This window comes from Poecile atricapillus, chromosome 6, assembly GCF_030490865.1.
Source record: "Poecile atricapillus isolate bPoeAtr1 chromosome 6, bPoeAtr1.hap1, whole genome shotgun sequence".
Taxonomy (NCBI): Eukaryota; Metazoa; Chordata; class Aves; order Passeriformes; family Paridae; genus Poecile; species Poecile atricapillus.
In genome coordinates, this window is record NC_081254.1 from 26,518,762 (window position 1) to 26,541,687 (window position 22,926).

General features: G+C 44.4%; 1 protein-coding gene across 4 annotated transcripts in view; it reads right to left on the reverse strand.

Moving 5' to 3' along the window:
• Positions 1–22,926, reverse strand: part of SH3PXD2A (SH3 and PX domains 2A) — a 247,902-nt gene that overhangs the window by 139,286 nt on the left and 85,690 nt on the right. For all 4 annotated transcript variants that reach the window (XM_058841021.1, XM_058841020.1, XM_058841019.1 and 1 more), the window contains 2 exons: positions 9,987–10,063; positions 2,613–2,704 (listed from right to left, as the gene is read on the reverse strand). In XM_058841021.1, coding sequence (XP_058697004.1) covers positions 2,613–2,704; positions 9,987–10,063 — 169 coding nt within the window. The remainder of the gene's footprint in view (positions 1–2,612; positions 2,705–9,986; positions 10,064–22,926) is intronic.

Consider the following 22,926-nt stretch of genomic DNA (forward strand, 5'->3'; position numbering starts at 1 on the left):
TTCTGTCTGGAAGCACATGCTTAAGTCACTGACATGCAATAACTCAATGGACTCTCTGGGCTCAACAATCCAAATGCCCATGGGCTTAAGGTTACAGTACTGAAAATTAGTTAGTTAATTAAACCCTAGGTCAGGTGTTGTATTATGAGACCAAGCTGCTGCAGAAAAACTGAGCAGGTCAATATAAAACTAAATATCATCTCATTGTGCACAGAGAGGAGACATGAAGGCAGCACAAGTAATTCTGTTTGCTGCCCCTTGGTGGCTGAGTCACTTGTTTATTGTTCTTTAATCCAGCAAGCTGAATGCCATGTCTATGCTGACAGATCAACATACAAACCACCTCTGTGCTGAGGGCTAAAAGAAGCAGCTGAAGAAATAGATAAAATAATTAGGATAGTCTAGATGCCTCCAGGCTACAGCCCTACCTCCAGTGAGAGGAATGATGAACCATGAGGTCCAGGGAAGACTGAATTCACAAGGCTTGGGCACCAGTGGCTCACTCTTTCTGGAGGGGCCTGGCAGAGTAATAAAACAAGGGAATAAACTGGGAATTCTCTGGAATTGTGCTCCTTCCTACAGTGCCTGCGGAGGTTCAGAATCACCCTGGAGGTGTCCTTCCCCCAGACCCTACACAGTGGTCCAGTGAGCCTCAAATCTCCTCCCTTTCCCCTTAGTTCACAGAAGAAAAACACTAAGATGTTTCCGTTGGCTTTTACATCATCTTTTTGTAGAGACTAATCTTCAGTTTCAACAATACATCTTTTGTGAAGCACTCCCAGCAGAAACCTTAGACACCTTCCCTAAAATCTGTTTGCTTACAGAAGACGAGGTAGGATTTGTTTAAACCCAGCTAGATTAATGTCTTGCAGACATTAGTGAAGTGAGATTTAATCAGGTTATTGCTCTACATTTTCCAGGGAAATAAATCAGTTATTACTAGGTTGGAATAGGATGCAAGGCTTGGGCTGAGAACATTTAGTCTTTTTTGTTTTTCCAGAGGGGAGTGAAGGGATAACTTGAAAATTTCTGCAAGGCTGTCAAACAGGCCCTCTAAGACTTTGAGAAGGGACAAGGACACAAGCCATAATGTCTGGGGGTGGGCCTGGGTCCATCTCCTGCCTTGCAGAGGTGCTGTAGAGACTGCATCAGTACAGAAAGCAGACAGGAGTTTCACTGAGATCCTCCAAGCGAACTCTTCCATAACTCTTGGGACCTAACTCCTCTTCTGGGTGTCTATCTCTGCCTGGCACACAGGGATGTGTCTTTGCAGCACAAATGGGGTGTTGTGGGATCAAGCAACCTTTGCAAACCTACTTACAGACCCTAAAGGGAAACTGTGATAACCAGCAGGTTTCAGAGCGTGACAGGCTTATTTTGTTGCAATGTTTTCTAAGTTTACAATATGTGTTTAACAATGAACAAGCAACTGTATTTATTCTCACCAAACATTTTCTTAAAACGAGGCTAGATAGGAAATAAAAAAGCAGCTTTTTATCCTGACTTTTGATTTAAAACTGCTCTTTCCTTCTTTCATGAAACAAAAGAAGACACTTACTCTCAGCGATGTTAGCAGTTTTCTTTAGTAAACATGTTAATACACCTCCTTGTACAAATGCAAGCACGTGCAAGAAACAAAGTCTGGAAAATTCAGTTGCAAAGGTCCTCACTCTCTTTTTCACCAGCATGGGAGCAGACAGCCGAAGCCAATACAAATCTTTCCAATAAACTACAGGTTTGCATGTGCTGAAGTGCCCAAAGCCCATAAGCTTTGCATCCATTTCCCCTTGTCCAGTGGGTTGTGCAAATGGGAGAAAGCAAATTACGGTAACACAGCCTGCAATCAAGTTTCAAATCATGCAACAAAACACAATGAGACCAAGTCAAAATCTTACTGCAGAGTACAATGAAATATATCCTGTTTGGGATGAAAGAGAAAAGGAAATACCAGGCAAAGGCAGCACTGTTGCTTGTAAATACCTTCCTGCCAACGCTTTCTCTGGATAAATTAGTCCTATGAACCCTAACTGCATCAGCATGAATCAGCCTGTCTGCTCCAAGGTAGAGGCTACAATTCTGTCTTGTGTTTAATGGGAACTCTTTCTCCCCTCCTCTTCTTGGCTTCCTGCTTGGAAAGAATACTCTCCAGAGACAATTTTGGATCTGGACCACAGTCTTGCTCCCTACCGATAACTAAGTATCTCTGGGCAGGAGTACATTTAAAGAAGCAGCTGGTAATTATGAGCCAAGTGCTTACTGGCAGGATTTCCCCCTGCTACTGAGCCAATGCTTTTTGGGAACTAAGTGACTCTTTGGTGATAACTATCAGGTAAAACCCATAAACCAGGGGAGGTTCCCTTACTACAACCATGAGCAAGAAACAATGCAAAGGTGGGTGGAGGATGGCTGAAAATTGTATCTGAGGGTTGCTTGACTTCCCTGTCCTCCACTCACCCAAAGTGGTTGTGATTAACTGCTGGGTATTTTCTAGGTAGTGCTTGAAAGCTACAAAATCTGTTCCCACGTCTACAGCAGTAATAAAAACAAATGACCTTTTCCTTCCAGCTAATCAAAACGTACTGAGCAGCACAGAAAACCATCACAACACTTACTCTTTTGGAGGGTTAAGGTCTTCTGGGCGAGCCTCGAAGAACCTGAAGACTTCATCACACTGTGAAATATGGGGAGGAAGCCGAACCAGTGCCTGCAAAACAAAACAGAGAGCAAGAAGCACTTAGACATAAGCCAAGTTTGAAACACGGCCTCAAACATCTAAACTACCAAACACGAAGAGGCAAAACAGTCTTGGCAGGGGGAAAGGAATACTGAAGAACAGCATCATACCTAGTTACTTACCAAAAGAAGAAAGCAAATAGCAAGCCTTGACTGAAAATGTCAGGTAGGAAGCAATGAATTCAGACAAGCAACAGTTCTTAGAATCAGCCAATGGAACTGATTTTGCCATGTGCTCAAGAGCAGAATTTGGTCCACAAGTGCAAAACCATGACACTGCATAGGTAAGTGCTCTGTGGCTGGGACAGTCTGTGACATGGGCTTGCACAGCACCTCAGATGCTGAGGTTAGGGCTTACGGGCCTTATGTCAATGCACACAAATTCAACATCCACTCAGACAACAGATTAATGTGCTCCATAAAGCTTTCCATTAAGCATTGTCCACACAAAAAGCAGAGTTCGCTAAAAAAAAAACCATAACCAAACCAAACAACAATTTGCTCCTAAATTAACAGGAAAGGAAGTTTGATTAAATGTCTGAAAAAAAACCAAATCAAACCCAACCAAAACACAGAGACACTTTTTCTGCATGAAGAAGGTTGCACAGCATGTCCAGGCTAACAATGTCTGTGCACTCGCCTTGGCAGACAGACATAGCACTTGTCACATTCACATTCAGCAATAGCTAAGTAGAGTCTGGGAATCAACCACATTATGTTGAAGTGTACTGGAAAGCAAGACCGAAAGCAAGACAAGCACACAAGGCAGAAACACGCCATGAATTTGCTGTTCAGAATCTAGAGCTTTATGGTGCCAAAGGAAGTCAAAGAGCTGTTCCCAGCCCACAGAGATGGGTCAACAGCTCTTACTGACATGACTCTGAGACTGCCTCTAGAAATTACAAGCAGCAGAGGAAAAGAGGCTGGACTTCACCTCCTCCTGCTCTAAGTTATGCTGAAAATATCCCACAAGTTAAATATAGAGCAAGCTTCTTAGAGTTTCTGTAAACCTGTTTGACAAAATGAGATTGTCTGGCTCTTCTCCTAGCTGAAAGTAGGACAAACAATCTTGAAAGACGGATGAAAAACTGCATCAGAACTAAATGAAGATGCATTAGGGTGAACAGGTTATAATAACCATGAGACATCTGATTGATCTTGGTCAGATACACCAGAAGGTCCAACCAAAGCACAAAGGCAGGAGAAGGCAGTTGGTTACCATTACAGCTGTTTTTAACCAGGCTTTAGAAGTGGCCAGACTTGTTTCCAAGACCACATTTGCTTGGGGATGTGAAGGAAAAGAGTTGGAAAAATCCTCCTATGAAACTGCAGGTCTCCCATATTGGATGATGTGGTCTTGCTTTGCAGTGTTCAGAAATTCAAAGTAAAATGCTTCCACATCTACAGCACTCCTTTCCTTTGTGAAGGGATATTATAAGAACATTAGGAAAATCCATCCGGTATCACTAGGCCTGTGAAAAATGAGGCTCTGGCCTTTGGTCATGTGGAACTGCACTACAGAGCTGAAAAAGATGCCTTGCAAAAAGGAAGCAGCATCAGATGTAGAAGCTGGGGAACAGCTTGGTGGGTCCAAGTGCCAGGGTAAGCAACCACTGGCTGCTGCACTAAAGCAGGATGAAAAAGAACAGCTGGAAACTCAAGCACTTTTATGGGAACAAAGGATGCCCTAGTCTCCACCTCTGTTTGTTCAAACTCGTCTAAAAGTGTAACAAAGGTGTGAGCTCTGCTTTATTCCTCCTCTACATAAATGCACGCATCCAGCTGGCAAACCAGGAATAACACTGGGAAGTCAGGAAGCACCCAGGAATACTAATGATCACAGCATGTTGAAAGAAAAATGCCTCACCAGCACAGGCTAACAAGAACATAAACAACATTTATTCATCTGCACCCCAAGCAAGAGACAGCAAAGCAATGCTGTCTAACCAACAGTGGATGGAGTTGATATTTAGCGCTGGCTCTACTGCTCACACCCTTTTTGGTTAGGGCAGGTTACTTAACCTCTTTTCATCAAATTCAACTGGGATATATCTTCAGTTACCCCTTACAAGGCTGAGCAATAACACTTACCTAATCTGCAGAAAGGTTAGGAGGCTCAGATATTCAATATCTACAGTGTATTTTGAAATCCCAAAGGGCTCAGTCTTGCACAGTCAATGGGGCAAGAGCAAGCACTGCAAACGATACGTATCATTACTAGAGAAACACAAATACCCCAGTTACACCCATTGCAGGGGGCCTAGGACATCAGATGCCTTCTCAAAGAGTCACCACTTCCCCACAGGTCGCAGGTGCTCACCCTTCCCAAGAACCAGGCTCCAGATGTCAATACTGAGCTGGAGCACAGAGTGGGTTTTCAGTGATGGAGGAATGCAAAGCTGCTGTGGAGATTCTTGTTTCTAAATCAAGGGAAGCTTTGGGAAATCTGAACCCCCTGAATCAGTGGTTGGCTGCCTGGAAATCCCCAGAAGCACTGTGGTCCTGCCAAGCTGAAGGGGGATAACTGAAAAGCACCTCTCTGACTCCAGGCTTTTGCAGGGAGTGGATAAAAATCAGCCAGTCATTTCCACACCCAACCATCCACCTTCCCACCCTGTGGCAGGTCTGGCTCTTCTGCTTCTGAATCATCTCCCAGCGTGCTGCAATTTCCAGCCTTATGCACAGAGATGGACAAAATCCACCCCATACTAACTTACCATTGCACATTTTTTGGGAAGCTCAGGTGTGAAGTCCAACCAGTCAATTTTTACTTTCCTCTTTTTTTATTTTCTTTTTTTACAGAACAAAACCCAAAAAAGTGGTAAGAAACTCTAAGAAACAGTTTAAAGAAGTGCAACCAAGGACATAAAACCAATCAGGATCCTTCTATTAAGTTTTGAATAGCAGCAGGGAGCAGCAACACAATTTAGTGAGACATGTGTCTCTTCAGCAAATACACAACATTCACCATGAACAAGTCAAGGCCAACACAATTCCAGCAAGCAAACAAAAAGTGCATTGAGGAGATGAGGGACACCACTGTCACTCTTCAAGGGGAAAATGCAAGCTTCTGGCATTTCCAGCAAGACAGTTCCAGGGCAGAACTGCAACAGCCTGAAAGAAAGACTGAAAGGGGCAAGGGAAGAGGTGTAAAGACGAAGACAAACACAAAGGACAGAAAGGACAGGGAAGTGATATTCTTCTGGGGATGTGGAAACCAGAGGTAAATGCACTCAGCAACAAACAGCAAGTGTCCAGGAACAAAAAGGAACTTGCACAGGAAAGGTGAGAGATAAAAAGTGGCAGCAAGCACTTCAGCCTTGCTCAAGCATTGAGTACTGTCAGTAATAGCATGTTTCCTTGCTTGGCATTCACAGGTGGACGTGCACTGCCCATCCCTCACACATCCCTCAGGAGATAGGCTTTTATGTGTCATTCCAGCCCATAATGATGTCTTTCTCTATATTACAGGTTACAGACAGTCTTGCAGAGCAAGTGACTCAAAAGGCTGTTGAAAATCTGTAGCATTAGGCAGGGTGTGAGCAGGCAGCCATCCGTGCTCAGCCCACCTGTGGAAAGCTGCTGTGTGCCACACACAGCAATCAAAGCCAGCAGAGCCCCAAACGCAGGCAGGGGTTCATTGCTTAAGGTTACATGAACTGGAAACTGCTCTGTGGGGCTGTATCACAGCTCAAAGACTTCATGGAACATATGGAATGAAACCCTGCAGGTATTTGTAATGATGCATTGAATGTGGTGGGTTGCATTTATGCAGATATGTTTATAAAGAATGCCCAGCTGTGTATATGGAAAGATGCCAAGCACATGCACGTGTATATATGCACAGAATGGTATTCACCCCAATGAACTTTAAGTGTCTTAAATGGGAGACTGGTCACACCTGTCTATCAACTTGTATCATTGCTAGAGAAAGGGCAGCATCTTCAGAGGGTGCTTTGTCTACCCCCTACCATGGGTGTTTAGCTCTGGAAGGGGTAGAGATATGTCTGGATAGAGAGAGAAATGTCTGTGTACCTGTCTTGACAGGTTCAAGGATTAAACCTTGAAAGAGAGGCAGGACTGAGAGACCAAGAGGGACATAATTATGTTTGTGAAGTATAGTCTCTCAAATAATGAATATTAATAAAAGAATGATCAGTACTTACTGGCACTAATGTGACTTGCTCATTTAATTTTTATTTAGGTCCATTTGGGTACTCAAGCCTCACTACAGAAAAGCCCCTAAGTTTCTACTTAAAGCCATATCCAGCTTTATGGGACAGCATGAAGGCATGCGACAAATCCAGGTTAGCGTTTATGACAATGGGACGTTACATCTTAAGGTCTTCCCTGCATCTTAAGATGCTTCCCTCAATTAGGATCAACACACACAAATATGGAAGTCAGCAAATTCTGGCCAGCGTCTTCCCAGAGGGCTGTGAAAGGACAGAGGGATGGTTTTGTGAACCACTGACCTGAAAGGTCTTTCTTGAAGACAGGATGGTAGGTACTGGACAAACACCAGAGGTGTGTTTGAGAGATCAAAAGCCTCATGAATAAAATGCCCCTCGGGAAGGGAGGTCTAAGAAGTTGTTCTTTCTTTCACATTGGCAAAAATTCCTAGACAAATTTAGAAAATCAGGCCCCATGAGCCCAGAAGACCTTAAATCACACTAAACCAATTCCAAGCCTACAGTTAAGACTGAAATCATCCACAGAGACTAATTCCAGTGGGCAGCACACATTTACTGGCAAAACACAGTTTGTTTGGTAACTCACTCAGGTTACCAGTAAGGACATCCAGACTCTGCACTTTCTTGTTTACAGATGAGAAAACTCCTGGAAATTTTCCTGCGTATCCCATTCCTCTCGTTTTCATTGCAACTTCAAAGTTTATTGCAGCCTTAGCAAAACCACTGGCCTAGTTACCTCTGTGATGGCATTTCTCTAAGCTGGTACAATGCTCTGGGAATAACCCAAGCATGAGGGCTAAGAGGTTGAAGCTGTAGAGTCCAGAGGGATCCTGCCTCTGATACAGAATCTTCTGCAGACCTCCCCTTAATGCCAAGTAGCCCCACAAACTCTAAGACAGCTTCTGCTTATTCCTGGCACAGAAACCACAAACACATTCACACAGCAGGAGTAAGACCTGCTTCTCAGCCATGCAAATTGCCACACTGACAGTCTGAAAAAACAAGACAACAAATGGTCAAACATTTGCATCCCCCATTTGTGCTTCAGCTTTCCAGGACAGGTAAAATGGATGGAGAACTCTTATCTTGCAAAAAAAAAAAAAAAAAAAAAAAAAGCCATGAACTTTGCATTTGAACCTGCCTCCCTCCTCTGCTGCCATACAGATTCCAGTGGACAGAGGTCTATTGTTTTGTTTATTCATTTTATTATCTCACATCACATTTACTCCATCAGCTTCACCCACACATCATTCCAGCATAATTCTCTAATTTTTTCAAATTTTTCAGCCTACTCATTTGAGGAGTAACATGGGACACAAGCTTTGAATTCCTAAAGAAGAAGGACTGAACTTGTCAAATTTATGCTCCTTCTCTACAGTTCCATACAATTCTCTAAAGGGCCAAAACACCCACTGGAGAGGGGTAGAAAAGCAGAAAATAGGTACAAAGGCAAATTAAATACAAATTACAGTAAACTGCAAATGAAATAAAAAGACACTACATCAGGCACAATACATGTATGTGCAAGAGACCACTGGAGTAACATTCTGGAAAAGTAACTAAAGGTTTGTGACACTCAGTTCTGAGAACCACTGTGACTGCTACTGGAGACAGGAAACACTGGGCTGGGGGAACTGGGCTAATCCAGCACTGTGACCTGTGAACACAGGGTCTCTGTTCACAGAAGCAACATCTACCAATACACGGATTAAGTAAACAGCTTGGCTTCAGGGACGTATCCAGCCATGTCTGGGCAGCGGTAGCAGATCTGAACCGAAGTGAAACCTTTCTATCATTCTATGACCTGAGCCAGATTTCTCCAAGAGAGAGAAAGGAATTAAGGACAGCAGGAATCATAGCACCACAGTGTCAATGAATGTGCCACCAGCCACAGCACATCCCTTGGCCATGACCAGTGGAGCCCCAGCAGGCCTGGCTGGGTCAGGTCAGGCACAGACAATGGGGTCCCAGAGAACCAGCTGCCCCTGATCACTGCTTTCACTGCTGGACGAGAAACTCCCTGCTTTTCACACCACACATGTGCTGGGTGAAGCCTGACATCAGCCAGCCCTCGCTGCTCCTGTCGCCGGCAGTTCCTGTCTGAAGGAGGGCGGCTGGGGACCCAGTGAGACCCTACATATTTCAGAAAGAGCCATTTGCCTGCCAGCAGGAAGACAGTACACTAATTGTCACACAAGGAAGCCTGATCTCATGAGAGAGGACTTTAATCGCAGTTTCCTCCCCCTGGGGGTGCAGATGGCATGGGTTTCACCACCACCACCACGCCTCAGGCACTTTGGCAATCTGCTTCCAATTTTGGATGAGCAAATGTCTGACTGGAGAAGTTATTGGGAATGCTTTTTTCCCCCCTCCACCTGCTCCTCTGACTTTCTCAAAATGGAAGGAAAACCTCAAGGGAAATAAGAGAGGAAGTTTGAGGTTTAAATAATGTGCTGACGGACTCAATACATCTGCAAAAACTCAGAATCCTACTTGCTTAGAAATGACTTTTATTCTACTGACAGAGAATTAATTATTGTCAAACCATAAACTCTAGGCTAGAAAGAAAAGCTCAGGTGGCTTAACCTTCTTCTCAACAGAAAACAGAATGCTTTTCTGTCCAGTAATAAATTTCCAGGCTTTCACTAATGAGGAGAAGCACTCCTGGAAGACACAGGTTCATCTTCAGTGCTGCACCAAGCCACTGCTGTCCCTCATGTGGCACCACAGAACACACAAGAAAACAGAAGATAACGCCACCTTAGTTGTGCCACTCTGCCTGCTCAACTCCCAAATCATCAAGGCTGACGTAGAAATAAAATCCACATTTAGGGCAGGCAAGGCTTAGAGCCTTTACTGAATAAATGAGGCACCAAACCAGCACATAAAGTGTGCCAGGGAAAGTGCTGAGAGGACCTTGGGAGCAAAGAGCAGCCTGTTTCCACCAGTTAGTCTTGGTGGTGTTTGGGAAGGACCAACCTCCCCTGTGATGGATATCAGCACTATCTAGCAGGGAAATGCCAGTGCTGGTGGTGGCCCTGCACCCCCCAGAGCTCTTACCCTGCAGTACTCGTCGATGGGCTTCAGCCTCTTCACTGCTACGTCCCGGACATGGCTCCTCCGGAACAGGATCTTGCCTATAGAGAGAACACATGAAAGGGAGGGTTAGGGGCATCACCTGCCATGTGGGATAGCACAGCAGCACCAAGCAGGTAGGTCAGCAGCAGAGTTTCATCCCTGGCTCCAGCCACGGCTGTCAGCATAAAACCTGGATGACTGCCACCACAGTCCTGCCTGTGTGAGCTGCTGGAAGGGGGCCCAGAGACTTATGGGACAGAGGGGGGCAGGTTCTGATTTCGTCCTGTAGATAACACAAAAAGGTTTTGGTTCCCTTGTAGTGATGGCACTATCCTGGAATGGACTGACACTTTATTATGACTCGCTCCTAACTCAGGGTCACTTTGGCATGTTCGTGCTGGCTGTGCAGGAAGCATCACTGGGCTCCATCTGCTCCTCACTCATCTGCCTCCCACTGTGGATGCTCCTGCCCTTCCAGGCAGACAAACCACACACCCAGCTCACAAGAAAATACAAGACTGTTGGTGACAGAGCTCTGATAAATCTACACAGAGAAACCAAATAACAGAAGAAAAATAAACTAACTTTTTTTTTAAACTAAAAAAAAAATAAAAAATACCCTCCACATCCTTACTGGACGACATTTCTGCAAGCAGTTAAGATTAAATAAACAATTGGGTTTTGTGTGAAACTGATTATAACAAAGTTTATCAAAATAATCTAGGAACTGAGTTTCCCCACACACAAGGATGTCATAGAGTTGGTATTTTTTTGGCTAGAAGGGATTATATCTTCATATCCTTTTTTGGTGGTTTTCTTCCCTTTTGCTTTTGTGCTGTATTTCTTTTAATATAATAAGACAAGAATAAATTGTATGTTCTCCCTGTGGTAGAAGAAAACAGTATCTGCCAGCATTATTTAGTCCGTAAAATGTCTATGAAAAAAACCTCAACATCTATACCACACCATGCTCCAAACATCTTCTGCTAACAGGCAAATAAGATATTCATCCATAGATTGTGAGATAAGAAACTGGACTATGAAATCAAAACAGATCAAAAATCTGAGTATGTGGCTTTGACTTCATCTGATTACACAGTCTGAGAGGTTAATGAAATGGCAGCCTCTGACAGTCCAGTAGCAAAGGCTCTAAGCCCCCCCAGATACTGCCCCTTTTGGTTGCCTTTTCCTCCACAGCTGCTAATCTGGAAGGTGTTAAACCCTTTTGTTTCAGACAGGAGAAAGTGGTTTATCTTTATCCCCAATTCTGGCAACAAAACAGTTTGTGCTGTGAGGTAGAGCCATTTCCTGGTGCCATCAATTTATCTCTCTGGGTTTCCTGTGGTTATCTCATTACTACGCTGGTGTTGAGCCATCCCTGTAGGATGTGATGCCTTGTGGTCACCAGAAATCTTCAGTGGCTGTCTGAGACATTGTATCATCTCAGCTTGAGCAATTTAGTCAAAGGCTGTTGGAGAAGGAAAGTGGCACTTCCATCTTCCTGCACTGACCCACTCTGGACACACCGAAACATTCTCACTTTCCTGCTTCTCTGTTTGGTAAATGGTGAGAATTACCTGCCTTGAGGATCACACTCTACTTGTACTGCATAACTCAAACTGCTTTTTTGGGGAGGAAAGAGGTAGGGTTAGCTATATGGAAAGGAGTAGTTCCTTTCTCTGTGCTCCAGAAATGCTGCTGTGGGAGATCTTGGTATTTTTTTTTGTAACTTTTATAAACATACTGCAAAGAGAAAACGACATTTTGGAAACATTCTCACTTTCTGGCTTTCCTGTTTTCAGTTCAAGCCATGAGTCGAAAGTTGAATGGGTGACCATATAAAAACATAAAGGAACCAAAGATTTAAACACATGAAAGATCTCCTGTAAATGCAACTCAGCTTTTCTAAAAGTAATAATAAAGAATGTTATATTAAACAGAGAATGTTATATTAAACAAAAAAGACCCCAGGATATGATGAATCTTAATTCAGTCCTTAAATGGAGATGGAAAATATCAGGGCAACTTTGGTGTTAGGACAAAACAAAGCCCAGAATGTGCTTCCATTTTAATCCCGTCAGCAAAAGAAAGATTTTCCTTCTACTACTGGAAACCGGAAAAGACTTGATGAGGCGAGTGAGGAAGATCTGTAGCTGCCCAGTCCAGTATGGCATTGAAGTCTGAGATCTGGAGAAGACAAGAAGAAAAAAAACAAGAAGAAAAACAAGGACACTGCAAACATCCAGTTCTGACGGGCAGCAAGGAGGGACCCCTCACTCATTCTGAAGGTCTTCAGAGAGGCAGAGAAGTCTCATTGCCAGAGTCACCAAAGTACCTCTAAGGAAGAACAGCTTCCCAAATGCCCAGCTTCTTGCCTTGTCTGGGAAGACACAGCATGCTGATAGAAGCTCAGCCAAAGCCACCACAGCCAGCCAGGAGGAACCCCTGCAGACCTAGTGCGAGCCACTACTTCTCTCTCCAGTTCCCCTTTTTCTCCTGGTCTTCCTCTGAAAGCAAGGGAGGTCCCACAGAACTGGAAAAGGAAGGGAATGTGAGAGACCCATGTTGTAAACTCTTTACCTTCTCCAAGTGAGTGCAGACCCTATCAATGGAAAGCTTTGACTAACAAGGGAGGTAGGGTAACCCTAAATCCAGGGAAGGCAGAGAGCTGGGCAGCAGAACACATCAGCCGGCAAGGAGCCCTCTGGACAGCACTTGAAGGGAGCATTTTGCCCAGCACCAACATCAAGTGGGGAAGTTCCAGGGTGGCTGGTAAATGTAGAACAGCCCAGGCAATTTCCTCACTAGGGTGGAGTAGTGTTTTACGTGCCACTTGGCTTTTCCTCTGGGAAAAGCCACATCTAAAAGGAAGGGATCTATTCTCTGTGAGTACACAGAGTGCTGCTTATTCTCTCCTGATTTTTACTGAAGCTCTTTTAAGCCTCCTCAGGCACTACAGCCCCATTTTACAGAAGGATGAGTGGCTTTTAACCATGCTGCAGCCCAGCTAGGAAGTGAACAGGAAGTCTGTCTCAGTTCAGATGGGAAGTCATAAGTTACATGAGATGACGCTGCCTCATGCAAATATTTCATTCACTGGTGTGCCAGGCTTGGACAGGGCCAAGGGAGATCTGGCACATGTCAGGAAGAGCTCCGAAGACAGCAGCAACTGGAAAGAGAGACGTGGGAAAGACAGGGCTCCAGCGCTGCTGCTAATGCAGGATAACAGTATTTATTTTTATCATTTTTTCTTTAAAGAAAATATTATTCCTAGGAAATTAATATGGAGAAGAGGCAAAGTATCAGGTTTAACATTGTAGAGAACATCTTAAGTCATCCCTTCATCTCTGTGTGTGTGTATATACATACATATATATGGTGTTTTTAATTTCACGACCACACACCTCTTCTCTGACAAGACCTAAGTTTCCTCCTGTATACACAGTGGGTGCACAAAGTGGGAATAATAAAGCTATGCAGGAGACTATCTATCTAGCAGGTGCTGATTCTGTAAGCTTAAATGTATCCTCAGAATTTCACTTTATTGCTGCATCGCAGGATGTGGTTTGTACAGGGAAGAAGCCCAGCTCCTGTGGGCTTGGTAACACTGTGGAGCATGGTCTCAAGACAGGACAGCACCAGGTACCACCAGGCAAAGAGACACTAGAAGTCCCCAAGGGGATGCCTAGCAGGAGAATCCTGTCCTTCCTTCTTCAAGCAAGGGGGACATATGGTACGAAGCCCCTACAATCACAGCAGATGCCAGCTGTCAGCAGCCACTGCCCTTGGCTGGTGATTGGTAAGCTCTAAGACAGTCTCTAAAACAAATCTCCTGATCACATCATTCGCCACCAAGGAGAGATGCTGCATACTTAGGCCTTGAGACCTTCCAGGGATGCCTTTGTGATCTTCCCACCATTGTGCCAGGGGCTCAGTCCTGAGCGGCCAGCTCTGCTGCTCCCTCAGAGCCAGACAGTGAACAGCAGCTGCTGCAGGGGCAACAAGGAGCCAGGGAAATTGTTTTTTAGCTCCTTTCCAAATCTGACAGAGAACAGATTCATCTCTTAGTCCTACTCTCTGATTGCTGAGCTTGAGTCTCATTTCCAGGTATGTCTGGGTGATGGATTGGCCTAAGGACACCAACTGTTTGATGCAAGGAGCCTCTGCTAGAGACTGAGACCAAACACACTATCAAAGGGATGATGGACAAATGCATGCTGACATTTGATCTTGAATTTCAAGCACCATCAGCACACTTCAGAATGCAGTACGTGAAGCAAGCCATATGATAAATATTCTACAGTGGACAGCCCAAAGACTAATGGGAGCATTAAAAATACTCTAATGTCTCATCTGATTTATGTTTAAAAGAGACATGTGCTGCCCTGACTACAGAAGCTCTAGCTGTAGAGTTTCTGTTAGTTCTGTCTCCCAGAAGAGAAGAAGAGCTTCTGCTTCTACCTCTTCATGTTGTTCTTGTTACTGGGCTGTTGATTCTCTGCCATTTTTACCTGAAAACCTGGGAGCTACCAGGTCTGTATACATTGCCAAGCAATCTGTTTAACCCAAGATCAACTTCTCAGAGTTAGGAGATGAGGTAAGACTCTTTTTGCAGTTATATTGTATCAGTTGCATCAGTGAACAAAAATAAAGAATTTAGCCCTCATGCAGGGCTTTTGAGCTAAGAAGCTTCTTCCAGTATAATTAAAACTATTTTGCTGCTCAAGCATTTTTATGAAGGCTTCTAATTCTTACACATGGCTGTTTGAATTTTTTTAATACACCAAATAAGCACAGGCCTGCAACCAAATATGACACAAATTCTCCTCAACCCATTTAAACTGTGACATCCACCACAGGGTCCTGCCATACCTCTCAGGCACCTGATACACAATCTATCTCCCAAATGGAGCATTTAAACATGCACTGCCACCTTGCAGTTTAAAATAGACAAATCAACAGCACAACACTACGGAACAGAAAATAAAAAAAATTTCTCATGGAAGTACATGTGATTGTCAATCAGATGGCAATGATAGCAGCCAGAAGGGAGGTGTGTTCCTTACAAAATAATACCTTATTTTAAATGGGGATTCCAGTTTCCATGGATTGTTTCACCCATGATTTCCTGGAGTCAAAAAGTCAGTGCCAGGGTCCTAACACTGATGGCATTTGCTCCTGACAAAGAAAGGGGAGGGAAATGATTCATAGTGTTTCCACCGGTGGGAGGGGGAAAGACTTTTTTAATAAGAGTCAGAGCTGTTGGCTGAACTTGTCTTGCCAAAGAGCCTCAGCTGATAAGGGCCTTTGCTAATCAGTAGGAATTACTATGGAAGGTGACAAGAGGTGATGGAGACAGATGGGGCAGCCAGGAAAGCCACACAAGCAATAACAATATTGCCCTGAGATGTGGGGGATGGTGGGGACAGTGTCCTCCTGCCCTTGGATCCTGTTTTTAATGTGCATAAGCTGCAATGTTAAAGAAAATCACTGAGAAGCAATAAAGCATGGGAAGTAACATGGCTTGCATAAAAGAGCATCACCAGGAAGAGAAATCTTCCTCCATTAGAAGTGATAACCAGAATATGCCCTTACAGGAATAATTAGAAAGGGAAACCAAAAACAGGCAAATGGTGAGGCTGGATTCCCTTCGAAGAGCTCCTACCTCTGAACCTGGCTGTTTTGCAGTGTTTGGAGGGGTGGCTATTATCCTCCAGGGACAACAGCATCAACTCTAGAGCAGCTTTGCTAGTACACACTTCATGAATTCAAGCATCAGGCACAGCAGGAAGGAGAAAAGTCATGAGCACCAACAGTGAAATTCAGGAGTGATAGATGGGGGCCATGGGGTGCAAATCTCAAGCTATGCTTGTAGAATACTTTGTATAGGCCAAGAGCTACTTCATATTACTCTGTGTCCTGCTGCTATCACCCAAACAACCCACTGTGGCTGTAATCTCCTCTTCAGATGTCCCAGTTACAAATCTCCTGCCTTCCCAAAGCAAAGCAGGAATGGTGTAGGCAAATTATAGAGAGTTTGGTCTGGAAAAGGCAGGCAGAAGTTGCACAAAATTATCCTTTCACTTTTTTCACTGTGGGGCAGCTCCTTTTGCATTAGTCTGTGAGCACCAGCAAACTCAGAGATCCATCACCCCTTCACTTAAAACAACTTTACCACCAGAGTACAGCAAAGTGAACCATTTATCCCACACAAGAGGATCTCAGTATAAGCACAAGTCCCCATAACCCTTAAAACTGAACTTCCCAGTCTGTGGGTGGTTGTAAAATATTGGAAGTGTTGATTCAGTGGGTCTGGTCTTCAATTTCTATAGTAAAATTGGTCCCTCCTAGAACTACACAGTTCAGCTTCTCCAAGGGGGAAAGTGAACCTGTGTGTAATTGCTGGTTGCAAGTGCTACATTATCCTGCAAACAGCCAAGAGCTCTTAATTGCAGAAAGCAGTCAGTGTGTCTGAGGGCAGAGGGAGGAGGGTGTTCACACCTGCAGCCAGCAACTGGCACACCTGCACCTGGAGGAACCAGCACGATGATAATTCCAAGTCCCACAGAGACAAGGAGCCAAAAGAGAGTCAGGTATTCAAAACATCTGAGAAACAATGCCTTGGGAAACAGCAGGGCTTCCTCACACACAGGGTGCAGGAGTCTCCTGCTCTTTGCATACTCTCTACTATGCTGCAAGCAAAAGACACAGAAAATCAGGAAAGCCTATGCAGATCCAAAGCATCATCCTTACCTATGCATGCTTCTCCCTTAAGATAAGAATCACATCCGCTGCACTCTTTGTTTCATTTTGTTGAATATCCCCCAAAAAGGACCTATTTCTAAATATCCAGGACCAAGTCATTTAATGTGTAAAACCACTGACGCTCAAATAATGATAAAGCTACCTAGATATTGCACCAAACTGACCAGAGAAGCATCAACCACCACATCTCAATGCTGAAACACTTGGTTTTCCTCCTGTATCAGCTGGCGCCACTGTCCTGCCTTCACCAAGGTACCTAATGACTCCTAACCTGTGATTTCCAAATCATTTGGGCTCCACAGTTTGCAGAGCTATGTTCCAGAGTACCTTTCACTCCCTGGGCAGTGTTGGAATGATGTGCATCACTGTATGTTGGCCCAACAAATTTGGGAAGCAGCAGTTCCTGTGGGTATTACATACTTGCTGGTGAAAACGGTTGTTTCATCTGAGCTACTGCAGTGCCTGACTCCTGAGTAGGACAAGGAAAGAGCCTCTCAAATGCCTTTGTGCCACCTTAACCATAAAACAAACTCCTCCTAAAGGGCAAGACAATGTCCCTGCAGCTACACTAACAAAACTCTTCCCCTGCTCTTTCCAAATCCACATCAAGTACCACCTTGCTCACTGGGACCTGGTAAAGTCACCAGGTGTTTTCCTACTGACACTGAGTGGTATGGACCTTCAGGAAAGGACCATATGGTCCCATCTCAATTTTTTAAAGCAGGAGCCTTAAGGAATAGAGCCTATTAAAACATTTACACTGTCTTATAAGACCTGTCATTCATGCAAGAGTTGGTGTGACACTAAGCCTGAGACATTACTTCAGAGGCCCTGGGCCAACAGCAGCCTCACTGACAGGGAGCCTTTGGGCTACATCCACTGGGATAAGAGACCCTACAGCTGGGTCACTCCAGGGAGATGGATGTGCACCACACCCCTGCCAAACTACACTGGAAAAGCACAGTAAGGTCTCAGCCACATCCTCTGGCATGATGGGCAATAACACAACTTGGGAGACTCCACCCTTAAGCAGGTTGAGAACCAGAGCTGCAAATAAAATAATACTTGCACTCATACCACGTAGGTCAAAGTTATTATTACAGGGAGGTTGGTCATGCAATAACGCGGTGCCACAGCGTGTGTTCTTACAGGAACACTGCAAGTGGAAATTGAGGGGTAGGGATGCAAAGGTGGCTTCACAAGGTCACAAAATGAGCACTCACTAATGAAAGCCATAGAGCCAGTCCCTAGATCCCTCTGCTGATCACATGCAGAATGAAAATACATCTACTTTGCTATCTAGGGCCAGAAAAATCTTCCTGTTCGTTTATTTTAATTGAAAACAAATCCTAAATTTTTGCCATGAAAGAGGCAAAACTCTCTCCAGTGGAAGACCTTGATTAGGTCAGCTGCCAGTTTACACATGTGCCACATTGTAGGAGGTGAAATTCAGCAGTCAGATTGGCAGGGACATTGCTCCACAGAGCAGCTGTGGTATTTGGAAGGCACCAATAAACGCAGAAATTAAACAAAGAAACAACATGGCAGCAAACAAACTAGATGTCTGCTTGTCAGAGGCTGGAACTCACCAGCTAGGCTTTCAGAGAGCTGTAATAAGAAATTAAATCCCCTGTGCTTCTCAAAACAGAGCACTGTTCTTGTTTCCTAAATCAAAGTGCTCTCCTTGAGTCCTCCAGGCGAAACTGCTTACTAGTTTTATGCTGAATTTTCACTAGATGACAGCAGGTACAGAAGAAGCTGCTGAAAAACAACCAGAACAAAACTGGCTGGCCCCTGAGTCAAGAAGCTCATCTGTAGACCAAGACATCATCTCAAACCACAGACATCATCCTCTGGTTCCAGACACATCTCTTCGATATGTCTTACTTTTAAGTGTTATTAAGACAATCTCTGTTAGGGATTTCCTCTCTGCCTGCTCTGATCCCTGATGAAGCTAATGCTGTTTCAAAGGCTCACAAGCATGCACTTTAAAGCAGGGATGACAAGTTTCTGTGTTTTAGGAGAAGGGAGATAGCACTTTTATTTCCAGCATATGTTGGGGCTCTGATTGGTGCAGTCACCTTTGCCCCAACCTGTGCCAGCTTTGATGCCAGACCTGCACCCCTTGCCCTGTCTCCTCTGAGCCTGCAGTGCAATAACCCAGATGGGACTTGTGCCATCTGGGTACTGATTTGATCTGGCTAAGATGGAGATGATTTTTCCCATAGCAGCAGAGCTGTGCTTTGTATCTGTAGCTAGAAAGGTGTTGATAACACCCCAGAGTTTTGGCTGCTCCAGAAGCAGTGCTCACACAGACTCACAGCTACCTAACATTGCCACCACCACTACCAAAAGGCTGGAGTGGGCAAAATCTTGGGAGGGAACATAGCCAGGACAGCTGACCCGAAATGACCAAAGGGATATTCCAAACTGTATGACATCAGCTCAGTAGTAAGAGCTGAGAGAAAGGAGGAGAAAGGAGAGGCATTCATTATTTATGACACTTGTCTTTCAGAGTAACCATTACACATAATGAAGCTCCACTTCCAGGGAAGTGGCCAGACATGGCCTGCTGATGGGAAGTAGACAATAAATCTTTCATTTTCCTTTGCTTCCACATGTGACCTTTGCTTTCACTTTATCAACCTGTCTTTATCTCGACCCACAAGTTGTTTTTTCCCATCTTATTTCCCCCTGCCTGACCTGCAGAGAAGGAGAGTGATACAGCAGCTTTATGGGCACCTGATGTCCAGCCAAGGTCAACCCACCACATCACATCACCTGATGAAACAGCCTTTGGGTCAGGTCTGTGGCCAGGCCACCCAGTAGCAGCTCCTCTCTAACTCCTGACCATGAAGCCACCCCTACTGCCCCTTCCCAGCCGATGCATGCAGGGTAACTCCTGTGGCAGGCAGTGGACACCATGGTCCATGTGGGCACAAGCAGCCTGCACCAATATGAGCCAGTGTGCGGTCACTCGACTTCCTAGGGACAGCAAAGCTCACTCACACTGCTCCACCTCGGCTGCATGACTCCAAGCACTCACACCAGCACTTATCACAGCTCAGCCGATGCACAGGAACAGGGAAATGATTTTATAATTACTTATCTGATAACCAGCCTCCTTCACACCCAGCTTCGACGCGTGTGAGCACGTCAGCTGCTTCCAGCTCAGGCCACTTAATGCAAACTATCCTCAAGTGTGACTTGGCACCAGCAGTGCCTGCTGCTGCCAGAAGACAGTGGAGGACAATCTGAAAAATTCCTCTCTGTTCCTCTGTATGCAAGTAAATGTAGTGTTACGGCTGCAAAAGGTCAGAGCTGCTGCCATGGATGCTGAGTATCCCCAGTTCTCCCTCGCCACCTTCTCCTGGGCTCAGCAAAGTGCTCATGTGTGATCAAAGGAGGAAACAGCACTGTCAGATGTCAACAGCTTTGCCCACTGCAGAATAAAAAGCCTCTTTCAGAGATTAATGTTCTGAGCAATTACTCACCCCATGAAAGGAAAAGTGTCTTCAGCCAAGGTGACACCAGGACCCTAGGACCATGCACACTTTTGTTTCCCTTTCACAGTTAATATGGGCTTCTCATTTCCCAGGGAGAAGAAAAAAAAGTTGGACTGGAAACTAATGTTTTGCTATTTTTTTTTATTTTTAACGAGGATCACTGGGCCAGCAGCATAAAAACAACCCCAACTTTATTGCTAAATTAAAGAAAAAACACCAACATGAATCAGCACAGAAATCTGAATTAGGAATGTGAGCTGGTAATTACCCTTTTGGGCCTGGATTAATTGCATTTGAAGCCACAGGGACACTGAGCCGCCAAACGGGACTGACTGCTAACAAAATCCACCCCAGAAACAAACCTGTCTTTCTCTCCCTGTGCCACCACACAGGAATGGCAGCTCCCCAAATGCTGTCTGCCTTTGTGTCCTGGTGTGCAGTGCTATTCAGGTCTGGATGGAGTTACAAAGTCACACTATTGGGTACCTCAGGTAACCCCCTCTGAGGTGGTCCAGCCTGCAGACTTGTGGTCTTCCAGTAGAAAGTCAAGAATGGACAGATGCCATCTCCTCCACCTCTAGATGGAGGATCACTAGCTATGTGTTTAGCTGCAGTAGGTCAAGAATTCAGCTCCACTAGTGGCTATTACACACTAAAAAGGGCTGGAAGATTTAATCCACTTTGTTGCAGCGGTGTAGGAGTGTTGAATTTAGTTGGGCCAAAGATCGCTGTAATCTAGCTCCCTGTCTACAAGAATGGACAGTAAAAGATAGGCAAGAAACTAAAAAACAGGGTGCATGTAATGGGATCCTTCTCCTGATACACACTTTCCCTTCCTGCACAGCAGAGCTTAGACATTTTGGAAATTAGAAAATAACTTTTAGCAACCAATGCTGGCTTCATCCTACAGATGAAACTGCTCTAGTGCATTTTTGAACCTACAGATTTTGTGGTCCCTATAGAGTCCTCTGGAAGTGAATTTCATAATTTAATCACACAGCTTGTGATTTCATACTTCCTTTTGTTCACTTTAGGCATGCTTTTCAGATTTCTCAGGCTGCACCTGGTTTTAGCATTCTGAGAAATAAAATTAATGATGTTTTTCTCACTCTCAAATTTTTGGTGATTTCACAAACTTCTCCTCTATCCCAACCATCACATTGTTCAAGATTGAAGACTTTTACTCTATTTACTCCTGTCCTACAAAAGTCAATTCACCTCTGTAATCACCTCTATCATCCTTCTCAGCATCTTACTTTAAAACATACACTTTCTGAGAGGCAACACAGTATGCACTCAGTATTCACAATGTAGGGAAATCTTGGATTTCCATAGCTGAAGCTCCGGGGTTTGTTCCCCATTCCTTGCCTAATTCTTTTTAACACCACCTTTGGCTTTCTGACTGCTGCTGACTGCTGAGCTGCAGTTTTCATGAAAACACCCTGAGAGCTACTGAAAGCTCCTTCCTAGATTGCAATGGTTCTCCTCCCTGCCCTCTCCACTGCTTTGTGCTTACCACCACCAAACTGCCTTTTGACCACGTATATTATGAGATCCTCCTCCAATGTTTTTCAGTCCAAATTTGAATATCCTTAGGGAATTTCACAACTGGGCAAGTTAGTTATGTTGCTAGCACATCCTAGACCAGATTATTCAAGAATCCCTGCTGGTAACTCTGTGTGTCTTTTCAGATAGGAAGTTTTTAAGTCCTCATCCCCAGAGGATGCATTGTTTTAAAATGTAGGCTCATTGACACCTATTAGCTTCAAGTCCCCTATTTTAAAATCTTTTCTGTAACATTATTTCAAATGTCAGAAATCAAGGATTGTTGTTAATGTCCACAAATGCCAAAGCATCCATCCTTAAATGAACGCTCCAAACTGGCAGAAAATAATCTTACAGCCTATGTAAGTCATACATCAAATAACAAGAAAGGCTGTTAATATAATTATCTTCTTATTGCTATTTTGGGAGGCACAGTAGGTTTTGACGGATCGGGAAGTAATAGGATCTCTTAAGCCATAATTTACGAGTACGTCTGTCTTGAACAATTTTCCACATGGGAAATTAATCACATTCTGCCTAATGGGAGGAAAAATATCCTTTTGCAGTTTGAATTGGATTTGCCATGGTCAATTGGATGTAGGGTTCTTTTTTATCCCTATTCACAATCTGAGGTGTAGTGTTGCCATCCAAGATTCACTGCGCTAGATTCCACCACAACAGCAGAAACTCCACTTGGTACAGAAGTGTAAGACCTCTCAGCAGAGCCACTGCCCATCCAAAGACAATCCTAGGCATGAGGCACTGGGAGATGACACTGGATGCTGCAAGACACTAAATGCTGGTGCAGTGCTGCAGTTCTGAATGACCCAGGACAAAGTGTCAACGGCAGCTCAAGGACTCACAGTCTCATGTACCATGTAAACATTTATTCCTGCAGGTAAATTCCTGCAAGACACCACAAGGAATTGAAGGTTCCTAATGCGCCAGACTAATGATTCGTCTAGAAGCTGGCTGTTCTCTGTACCTCCACTGGCAGTCAAGAATGAGCTGTCCAGAAACTGGGGCTGGCCTTCCCTAAAGCTTTTACTGAAATAATTTGCCAAACTTCAGGTTGAGATTTAATCCTTTCCTGTCTCATCATCAGA